Here is a 12094-nt window from a genome sequence, read left to right as displayed (position 1 = left end):
ATTTATTTTATTTGAAGCTTTTGATTCTTATTTTTTTACTAAGTAAAAAAAAAAACACATTTTCTAATTTTATTTACAAAATCATGTAGTCATAGGTTTAACTATATATATATATATGTATATTCCACTCGAAATGTTTGGTATTTATTGTTTGCTTGCATTCAGTTGTCCTGTTTTCAGAAACTCAAATTTTTTCCAAACTTCAACTATCAATGTTGGCCCCCCTACAAAAATTTGTTTATTACTTTTTTAGTTTGCAATAAATGAAATTTTTATTAAAAAAACAATCGGGCATGTTCTGGTATTCACTTCAACGGCAGAAGTGTATCGAACACACGCCGAGGTGTTCTGTAACACACTTTACACCCATTTGAGGTGTATTCTTTACACTTACATTTCCATAGTGAGAGTCGGGTGTATTCCTGTTTTTTCATATAAAAGAAAATCTTTTTTGAAATAAAAAACGCACATTATGATAGATTGATTTTTTATTATTGCGTATAATTTGTTTAAAATCACAAAATGAACATGAAACACCATTAACAACAAATTTTAAATAGATACTAAGGTTTGTCTTAAATTTTCTTCAATTGAATTTCTTGCTTGACACAAACAACTGATTTGAAGTAAGGCCGAAAAAGATAGGGTTACCAAATGTTCCCCTTAAATCAATCAAGAAATTAATGTTATTACAGAGGTTTCATACATATATTTTATGTTGCGAATAAAAAAATATTAAAAAAATAATAATAAAATTGTCGTTAGAATTAAAGAAATTACTAAAAAATTACAGAAACAATGTTAAAAACGAATACAGTTTATATTGAATGGCAACACTATTTCTGCAAAGTACCATGTCGACGTTTATTTTTGTCGCAGTTCAAAATTTAAATTCACGTGAGAAGCAGAACAGGAGGTAGCTTCTGAGGTGAAGTGTATGTGTAAAGTGAAAAGAACACGCCGTGAGTTCCAGAACATACCCGAATATATCGAAAAGTATGACCATAATATATAAATTTTAAGCAATTAAAACATTGAAATGTTTAAAGTTATAATTTTTTTTTTCTAATTCGTATCTTCCCTCCATTATTTATAAGATATCCTCCTTCATATCTATATATTTTGTTATTATGTGTTCAATAGCAGCTATTTGTTACAAAATTTAAATTTAAGAAATTTCTAAAATAACTGCTACACAAAATGGATTTAAAAATGTCAACATCTGAAACCTGACTCTGGAATTTTTTGAATGAATTTGAAAAAATATTAATTTTTTCATGGAAATAGAATTTTTCATGTTTAACAACATTCAACTTTCATATAAGTTACTAATAATTTCTTTAAAAAAAATATTAGTGTTTAAAAAAATATTTAAAAGAAAATTATATATTTTTGGAGATTTTTTCGTATTTAAGTATATTACATATGCTTGAATATCTGCCATATCCCCATCCTCTGACATAAAGAGGACAAAACCATTCTGGGAGTTATTTGCCAGGGAATAACTAACCAGCCCCCAAAAAAATCACCACTGATTTTATGTTTTTTGAAGGCTCATATTATGCTGAATGGTATAAAAATTTCCAAACATCCGAACTTAAAACAATTTTGCTTGTTTTGTGTTTAACAACAATTAGTGCGGGGAACGTCCGATTTTTCTAGCTCTGTTTTTTTTTGTTTTAGATTTTGTAATTCCAAAAACAAATATTACTTTTTACAGATTTTTCAAAAATTTAAAATCTTGCTGCCCGATATAGGTTCCTCAGTTAATGGGGACTATTTTTCAATTCTAAATTCTATAGAAAAATCCTTTTTGCAGATGAATTTTTTTCCTGTAGAAAAAAAATTGTTTTCTATAAACAAAATCCGCAATAATAGAAAACTATTTTTTTCTGTATAGAAAAATTTTCAAAATTTTTTTTATATAGAAAAAAACAGTAATCTAAAAATTTCACACCATAATCATCATTTTTTATCTATAGAATCCTCATATTTACAGACAACTATTTTTTTTTTTAAGAAAAAAATCTTCTATAGAAAATAATACTTTGTAACTGAGAGCAATTTTTTTCTACAGAAATTAATCTATCCTCAATCACGGTTGTCTACTTTTTTATATGAGAATAAATTTCTCAATTGAAGAGAACACATTTTTTTTTCCTATAGAAAAATAAATCCTCCTCCAATGAGTATTGATTATTTTGCTATAGAAATAAAAATACCTCAGTCACTGATTACTTATTTCTTTTCTATAGGAAATATTACCCTGCAGCTGAGGACTATTTTTTCTAAAAAAAATAATTTTTTAGTTAGAAGGACTTTTTTTTTTTTGTTATAGAAAATAATTTCTCAGTTACTGACAACAATTTTTGTATAGAAACAATTTTTAATTAGGGACTAATTTTTTCCATAGGAAAAATTCTCAGTTACTATATTCTAAGTTTTTTTATGTAAAAAATATTTCTATGTTGCTGAGCATTAGATTTTCTATAGATTACAATTAGTCCTCAGTCAGTCACATAGGATTTTTGTTTTCTATACAAAAAATTGTTGTCAGTAACTGAGAATTTTTTCCTATAGAAATTGAATAGACTCTAGTAACATAAAATGTATTTCTTTAGAATAAAATAGTCCTCAGTTACAGAATTGTGGTTTCTATAGGTTTACAGAGTACATCTCGAATTACTCGTTTTGGTATTTCAAAACCACTTTCGGTCTAGAGGTGTATATTTTTTTTAAAAGATTTTTAAAAATTCCCAAACTGTTGCTGTCGCCGCTTTAACTTATGTGTTTAAATTTTGCACACTTGTAGTTTTTTTTCAACTTTAAATATATTTTTAAAAAATATATATATATCCCAAACAAATATTCTGTAAATACAAAATAATAAACAAGTGAAAGTAAATAATGTTGTTGTAAAAAAAAATGTCGCCGCCTACAATACAAATGCCATATACTAGCCGCCTACACACACCCCAAATTCCTTCCTAACATAACTCCCGGAAGAAAAAATATCACATACACACATTCGTAATTTTACATTAAACAAAAGAAAACAAAAACAACAATCGACTTTTAGGCATATAAAAACTAAAAATAAAAAACCAACAACAATCTCTAGTGTAAAATTTCAAGAAAAACAATTTTTTTTCTAAACTTACAAATAAAAAAAGAAATAAATTTTGAACTATTTTTTAAGGAAAACTATACGAATTAAGCTAGACAAGAAAACAACAACAACATTCTCACAAAAAAATAAATGAAAATAAAAAACCATGTTGTGTAGAAAGACGAAAAAATAATTTAAAATAATAAAAAACAAAACCCAACAATCTTTGTAATTATATTATTATATATAAATATACCTAATATTAATAATAATTATTAATTAGTTGTAACAACAAACAAGATAAGAAACAAAAATTTCAAAACTGAAAAAAGAGGAAATTTAGAGATTGGTGTGAAAAAATCCCTAAACTATAAAACCCCCCAGCAATTGTCGTAAGGAATTTTTTGAAAAAAATTTCTTGACAAAAAATAAAAAAAAATAATTATCACAATTGTTTTTTTACTTATTGTGATGGTTAAAATGTTAAAAATAATTTGTTATATATTTTTGTTGCCCCTACCCTACCTTCTAGACAGTAATATATATTTTTTCTATTTAATTTATTTCAGTTCCCTCCAATTCACCCTCCACCGCATTTCCTCTCTCAGCATTGTTTCTAACTTTGTAAAAAAAAACAAACAAAATAACTGTGTAAAATGTGAATTTTTATTATTTAATTTTTAATGCTATTACTTCAGTTTTTTTTAATTAATTAATACTATCATTATGTATAATTGATAATTTTTATTATTATATAGTGTTAAACCGTTTTTTCTTTTTATTTTTTATTTTCATTTTTTTGAAACAATTTTTATTAGAATTAATCGAAACGAAACAAACAAAACGTCGTATATATATACACACACATTATATTTAAAAATGAAACAAATGAAAACGTAAATATTTAATTATATTATTATACTATTATTATTACAAGAAGAAAATCACAAAAAAATGATATTTAAAAAATATATATTATATATAAAAAAATACGTTATAAAAAACAAAGAACTAAACTACAAAAAAAAGAACAAATAATATTTGAAACAAACAACAAGAAAAAACATACAAAAAAATCAATAAAATCTTCGAAAAAACCAAGACCTATATTAAATTTCAAAAACAAAAAAATATAGGTTATTTGAAAAAAAGTTAAAAACCTAAACAAAAAAAAAACAAATAAAATTTTATGGTGTTTTATTTTGGGTGGGGTCTTGAGGGATGCTTAAATTCTATAATTTAAGAACAATATTTTTTCCAATGATCAACACCCACATTAGTATCTTATTTTGTATATAGAAATGCTCTTGAACACTATTCACAAAAATATTCTAATTTTTCGATCATCTTTTCAGGCCGCTTTGGAATGATACTCTAATTTCGATAACCCATAATGCTTATTTACTTACATAGTCGGCTTGTGACAGAACTTTCGTTCCATAAGCCGAGCTGAGAAAATATTTCCAGGCGTGTTGAAAGACCATTTTCGGCAATGTTGTCTTCGACTTGATCTTTCCATAGTATTCGTGGCCTTAGAAAAGATTTCCAGGCGCGTAGGTCTTTTGCGCAGTTTTTCCAGTTTGAAAGACCATTTTCGGCAATGTTGTCTTCGACTTGATCTCCATCGTATTCGTGGCCTTCCCCTTCTGGGTGAACCATCAGCTGGTTCGCTTTTATATATATATATATGTATATATGCCTTCTGGACTGGGGCATCTTCATCCATTCTCACAACATGACCTATCCAACGTAGTCGCTGCAGCTCAATACGTCTAACAATGTCGATGTTCGAGAATAGCTGGTACAACTCATCGTTCATTCGACGGCGATTTTCACCGTCAACGCAGATCGGCCCATATACCTATCGGCGAATTTTTCTCTCAAACACTCCAAGAACTGTTTCATCTGCTTGCGCAAGTACCCATGCTTCAGATCCATATAAAAGCTTTGGTAGTATCAGGATCTTGTAGAGTGTGAGTTTGGTCTGGCGGGAGGTGACCTTGCTTTTGAGTTGTTTGCTCAGACCATATTAGCACCGGTTGGTCACCCCCATCCTTCTCCGAATTTCAAAACTGATGTCATTAGTTTTATTTATGGCCAAGGTATATACAATTTTTGACTACCTCGAAGCTGTAGTTTTGAAGTTCCACAGTTGGTCCGAGTCTACTGGACGTCTTGCGCGTGGATACCATCAGCTTGGTCTTCTCGCCGTTTACTGCCAGACTCCTTCCCAATTTGTTCAAAGGTGGCTGTTACCGCTCTCAATGTTCGACCCATTATGTCGATGTCATCGGCGTAGGCGAGTAACATGTGTTGTTTGGTGGCCATTTCTGTTCACTTTTGCCTCTCGTATGATCTTTTCCTGGTGGATGTTAAAAAGGTCACACGACAAACTAACACCTTTCCTGAATCCTCGTTCGGGCTCCGAGAGGTCCTTTCCGACTTTAACTGCTGATCTTGTGCCTGTTAAAGTTATCCTGCATAGCCGAATTAATTTTGCAGGAATGCCAAACGCAGACATGGCTTTAAACACCTCTGAACGGATAGGACTGTCAAATGCGGCTTTATAGTCGACGAATATGTCGATGTGTTTTTCGTGGGTTTTTTTTCCAGGATTTGGGGCAGAGTGAAAATCTGGTAAATGGTGGATTTGCCAGGTCTGAAGCCACTTTGGTAGGGTCCAATAATGTCATTGACCATTGGCTTCAGTCGTTCACACAGTACTTTATATGCGATGGGTAGGATACTTATTCCTATGAGGTTCGAATCATTGGGCATGCATTATTCTAGCCAAATTATACTAAACAGCTGGTGCATGCTCCTTACCAGCATCTGATCACCAGTCTTGAATAGTTCGGTTTGTAGCCCACCGGCACCTGCTGCTTTATTATTCTTCAGCCGATTGATTGGTATTCTGATTTCATCTTGGCTAGGTGGTATACACTCTATACCGTCATCTATTATTGGTTCTTTGGTATCCACTTCACTGCTGTATCTGTCACCAGGTTTTCTTCTTTATCTCTAAAGGAGGATGTGCCTGCACCAAAGCCTTCGGTTTTTTTCTGAAAATACGTTTCTCCTTTCTCCGTTTTTGCTGACGCGAAGTCAATCAACCTCATGCCGTTGTCTGATGTTTCTTCATGGAGGCTGACAGTGGGACCACAAATATTTCCGACAGTGGGACCAAAAATATTTTCTCTTCCGATTTTTGCATTAAAATCAGCAGAATTTTAATGTCATGGCCAGGGCAACGATCATATACTTTATCTTCGGTCGGAGCATGGGTGCAAATGAGACTGATGTAGAAGTACTTCGCTTTTATACGGATTATAGCAATTCGCACATCTACTGGAGTGAATCTGGAGACGAGGTCTTTTATACTCCTGTTAGCCATAAATCCACAGCCAAATTTATGTCTCGTTTCATGACAGCTATAACACAGGGCGTAATCATTTGATTTACTTACGCCAGTCCTTTCTGATTTGTACTTCTTGAGTACATTCGCCAAAGCGAACTCTGCGCCTGTTCTGTACTACGTGCGCACATTCCAAGTGCAGATTAGCAGATCGTGGTCCTTTATACTTTTGCGGGGGTCGTCAACGTTAGGAGGGTTTAATTTTCATTTTCTTTGCTTTTGCATAGTAGGTTGGGTTTTCAACCCATTTTTTATAGTTCTTTTTTTAGCTTAATTTAAACGGGTGATTTTTCTCCCCAGTGGGCTTCCGCAATTGAAGGCGTTAAAGCCATTTTTCAAATGATTTTGTTGCCAAAAGGCGTAGATTTTTTAAACCATATTTCTGTGGTTTCCATAAGGCGTAGATTTTTTAAACAATATTTCTTTGGTTTTCCATAAGGCAGATTTTTCAAATAATTTTTCTTTGGGTTCCCATAGGGCATAGATTTTTTAAGTTATTTATCTATGGCTTCCCATAAGGCGTGCCCATTTTATTGAAATCTATTTTTTATTGTCTACATTTATTTAAACGTTTTTTTATTCTTTTTACTTTTAATACTACAATATGACTTCGGATCGATTAAAAATCTTACTTGGCTTACATACAAAAGAAAACAAAACTCCCCTGCCCATCTATTTCCTTTCTTCACAGACATACAACATTTTACTTAAACAATCACCATCATTCCATTTATAATTGTGATTCTCCCACAACATAACACAGTGTTCAACACCACGTTTATTGTCCGGTTGACCGCCAGCCCAATTTGTATAGGTGAAATTTTTCTTGGCTGTTATCCAGACAAATTGGCGATTTTTTGCGGTATCGTTGCCACCAATCCAGATGTTCGGATGATCGTTACCTAAAATATAACGATTAGTTAGTTCTGTTTCAGAACATGAACGGATCAATACACACCATAAACTTTTTTCAATTCCCTTGTTAGAGCCTCCGTTTTCTCTTTGGTGTCCAACACCACCAGATTCATGTGTTTGGCCGAACATCCATTAAATGCAGCAAACCAATTGCCCTGCAAGTAAATCCAATAGTTGAAGAAGCCATTACACTAAAATGCATATACCAACATACCTTTTTACTTGTTTCAATATAAAATCCATTTGTAACGTTTACTGGCGGTGTTCCTGTTCCTGATGCAGAACTTTGTTCCAGCTTTAGACCGATAAATATCGCGACAAATAAGATTTTGCAAAATACTTTCAAAGAATACATTTTTATGTGAAGTTTCAAAACATACTGAACTGGGTTTCGAAAATTCCGTATTCCCATTTCTTATACAAATGCTACGGTTAAGAAACATTCGAAGCTGCTCAGTCGACTATTTGATAAGGAGCGTAAGTTTTTGTTTTGTTTGATTTCTTATGCAAAACAAAATTAATTGATAAGAACTGAAATGAAATTCTTAAAATAAATACACTGAAGAAAAATAAGGAATCATATTAGCGAAGATTTTTAAAAACTATTTTTGCAATGACGCTTACCGGCCAAAAATACTCAAAACGTTTGTGCCAATAATAAAAATAACCCTTATAATATAGAAATGCTCTTGAACACTATTCAACAAATATTATCCTCTTTTCATAGCCTCGAAAAAGGCGTAAATTTTTAAATAATTTTTCTATGGCTTCCGATAAGGCGTAAATTGTTTAAACAATTTTGTATAGCTTCCCATAAGGCGTAGATTTTAAAATTATTTTTCTACAGCTACCCATAAGGCTTAGATTTTTTAAATCATTTTTCTAAAGCTTCCCATAAGGCCTGAGAATCTTTAAATAATTTGTTTATAGCTTCTCATAATGCGTAGATATTTTGGATCAGTTTTCTATATCTTCCCATGAGGCATAGATATTTTAAACAATATTTTATAGCTTCCCATGAGGCGTGGATCTTTTAAATATCTTTTCTCTAGGCGACTAGAAGCAAAATATACTCCATATCATATAGAAATGCTCTGGAACACTATTCAGCCAATGTTATTCTTTTCAGTCCGCCTTGAATGGAACTCTTTTCCTAAAGTAGGGTTTCTCTAGAATTCATATTTTTTGCATAAAAGAAAAACTTATAATTAGAGCTGATTGAAATATATTTTTTTATTTTACTAAATCTATATCGCATTGGACCATACAATACTCTCTATCCAATCTAAATACGAAGATACACGAGTGTAAATCGATGGTGGTTCACCGGCACAACCCAAACCGAACGATGTAACCCCAACAACATATGCACGTTTATAGCTACCGGTAATTTTTTCCAATATCAACGGACCACCTGAATCTCCTTGACATGTATCACGCAGACGTTCGGGATCACCGGCACATAAGTGGGTAGTCGGGGCGATGCCATTGGGTGCAGCCTCAGAATTTCCCGCATAAAATTGCTGACATTCATTATGGGGTACAATTTTCAAATCCGTTTTGAGTAATTGATCCGAAGCAATTCCACCGAACTGGGTATGGCCATAACCCACAGCAACGACATTATCAGAAATTATTGCTTCCTCCGACCACAAACAGGGGGCATAGACGCTGTAGGGAAGATACAGATAGTATATTTAAATAAATGAATATTAATTTGTGAAATCAATGCCAGCAATAATTTTTGAAATAAATTTTGAGTTTGATGCCAATATTGGGTTTAACTTTCTTGAGACATCTATATTTGGCAGACCAATTTACTATTTAAATAAACTTTGAGTTATAGAACGAGAATCATATTTTCTGATATCGATTTTATACACTTTTACTATTTCTTTATCTCTTACTCTTTTGCTTCCTCTTCCAGTTCTATAAGAGCTATATCATTATATACTGTTGTAGCATTGTATTGTGGATGTTTTATAAATTGTTTTATTTTCACATCTCGGACTGAGGCATCTGTCAGATTGGAGCCACCTATGCGTACCACATTAGGAAATTCTCTGCAAAAATGGGTTGACAATTTAAAAAAAATTGAGATATTACATTCCATTTAGTACCCTCCTATTTCAGCGCAATGGGCGGCAGTTAGTACAAATTTAGGAGATATTACCGCCCCACCACATCGATACCAAGGTTTGTCATCAAAATTCGAGTTCCATCCCAGGGCGGCCTGAAAAGAAAATTTGAAAAAATCACAATTTTTGTTAAATATTGTTCAAGAGCATTTCTATATCCCGTTTCAGAGAGACAACTGCTGAGATTTTTTTATATATTTTTTTAGAAATAATGTTTCTATAGCCGCCGATAAGGCGTAGATTTTTTAAATAAATTTTCTATTTTTTGTGTTGTTATTTGAATTTTGCCTTGTAAGTTTCGCATTAGGGCGGAATAAATACAAGTTATCAACATACGACATTTGTAAAGCCACATAACCCAATTTGCCTGATGAGTCGCTTAACCAACGGCGAAACGCGTCGCATAATGGTGGGTACATAGGTTCTTCTTCTGGCTTTCCTTTTCATTGCAAAACTTAGATCATTAAGCTCAACTCGAAAGAGTATAAATAATCATTAAAAAAATTATCTTCAAATGATCACTGCCCTTACAAGGCAAAATTCAAAAAACAAAAATTAATTTAAGCTGAGTACGGCTAGGGCTCGAACTTCGGTCCTAGGAGCAACACAAATGTTGCCCGACAACAACAACACAAATGTTCGGTCCTAGGAGCAACACAAATGTTGCCAGACCAACGTTCTGAGCCTTCAACACACTTCCAAAACGGTTGCGCAAAAACATGTATCCATCGCTACAACAAAAATCTGCTTTGAATAGGACTGTTTCTAGAATGAAGACAAATGTCGAACTTTGACAAATTTGAATTCAATGCGCATATGAAAGTTTCCCATCAGGGCGGAATAAATACAAGTTATCAACATACGACATTTGTAATGCCACATAGCCCAATATGTGTGATGAGCCGATTCTATAGCTCTCCATAAGGCTTAGTTTTCTTATATAATTTTTCTATAGCTTCACATAAGGTGTAGATTTTTTAAATATTTTTTCTTACCATAAATGGAAATTCATCTGGATTGGCTGGTGTGCCATGGACAATTGTGGATTGTACTCTTGTGTTCAGATCGCATTCTAAAATAAAAATGTATTTATATTTTAAATTAAACAAATATGTTCAACTCTCTTTTGCTTTCCAATTTAAAAGGGAATGACCTACCCAAATCACTACGCCTCAGACCAGTCAATTCTAATAGACTTGGTCCAGATGTAGTAGCTCGTGTTGTTCTTATGGTTATTGCTTCCATGGTACTGGCTGCCATGCTTTCCAATGGACAGCATACAAATTGTTCCTTTTTAATAAAATAACAGGTTTTCGGATAGATTTTCTCTTTTTGCCATTTCGTTAACACTTCTGGACAGGCCTCAACACTTTTGCACTGACCGGCAACACGAGATGCATCATCCACAAAACAATCATCCCAATTATCTTGGGGATAAATAATACCACGTTGGGACTGGGGTCGAATGGCGGGGGTTGCATCTGGAAGTTCAATGATTTTTTTCAATAAATCGTATTTTTTAAAAGATTTCTAAAATAAAACTCACAATTTTCTTTGACGATGCTGAGTGCAAAAATAAATAAAATTTGCCAAGCCATTTGCATATTGAATACAGAACTTAAAATGCAGCTTCTGCTAAATTTATGCGATGTGGTTTGAAAGGCGGTTTGAATCGAACTGTGGAACTGGCTTGCAAACAATCTGTTAAAGCCATTAAACTGCTTTTTTCTGTCATCTTAATTTTTTGCTTTTTGTTTTGCTACAGAAACTGGATTTTTATAATATAAACAAGAAGAAAATGAACAATGACAACAAAAATTACCGGTATTGGTATCATGTGTGCCGGGAACAAGCGTGTTAGCGGGCCTGGAGTATGAACCTGTTTTACAGAGGAAGGGATTCTCCGATATAATTGATATGCAATGAAGAGAGAATGAGGATGGATCGGGATGATTCATGCCATTGAACCAGACAGGTAATTAATAATGTAAGGCGCTTTTAGAAATCACCGGTATGACAAATATGATAAAGATGAAATATTGTGAATATAACACTGTGAAACAAAAATTTAACGATAAGTCATTATAAACAACCGGTGAGGAATTTCACGAACTGTGGGATCTGTCAGATTTGCACCAACTACATTGGGAAATTTTCTACAAAAAGGGTTGGTATTGAATACAAAAATTCGAGGTATTTAGATTTTATTCCTCACCCTCCAATTTCTGCATAATGGACCGCCTTTATTACAAACTTGTGTGAAATAACCGCAACTCCACATCGGTACCATCGTTTGTCATTGCAGTTTGAGTTCCATCCCAATGGAGCATTTGGAAAAGGGTTAAATGGAGGGATCGGGTTGATTCATGCCGCTGAACCAGACAGGTAATTAATAATGTAAGGCGTTTTTAGAAATCACCGATATGACAAATATGAGAAGATGAAATACTGTGAATATAACACTGTGAAACAAAAATTTAACGATAAGTCATTATAAACAAGCGGTGAGTAATCTCA

General features: G+C 32.8%; 2 protein-coding genes across 2 annotated transcripts; both read right to left on the bottom strand.

Annotated features, from left to right (window-relative positions):
* Positions 1-7196: 7196 nt before the first annotated feature.
* LOC133322620 (lectin subunit alpha-like) lies at positions 7197-7794 on the bottom strand. Its single transcript, XM_061531587.1, has 3 exons — positions 7654-7794; positions 7483-7594; positions 7197-7426 (listed from the first exon to the last, which is right to left on the bottom strand). Exons 1-3 carry the CDS (start codon positions 7792-7794, stop codon positions 7197-7199), a joined length of 483 nt encoding a protein of 160 aa, XP_061387571.1.
* Positions 7795-8686: 892 nt separating this feature from the next.
* LOC133322619 (serine protease snake-like) lies at positions 8687-11181 on the bottom strand. The gene is made up of 6 exons (XM_061531586.1): positions 11124-11181; positions 10735-11058; positions 10573-10649; positions 9560-9672; positions 9347-9502; positions 8687-9110 (listed from the first exon to the last, which is right to left on the bottom strand). The coding sequence occupies exons 1-6, from the start codon at positions 11179-11181 to the stop codon at positions 8687-8689; spliced, it is 1152 nt and encodes a 383-aa protein (XP_061387570.1).
* Between the last annotated feature and the right edge of the window lie 913 nt (positions 11182-12094).

This window comes from Musca vetustissima, unplaced genomic scaffold (genome assembly GCF_032173495.1).
Source record: "Musca vetustissima isolate MV318-11 ecotype Yass unplaced genomic scaffold, APGP_CSIRO_Mvet_v1 utg11391, whole genome shotgun sequence".
Taxonomy (NCBI): Eukaryota; Metazoa; Arthropoda; class Insecta; order Diptera; family Muscidae; genus Musca; species Musca vetustissima.
Note: the sequence above shows the minus strand (reverse complement) of the source record. Positions and strands in the feature narration are given on the sequence as shown.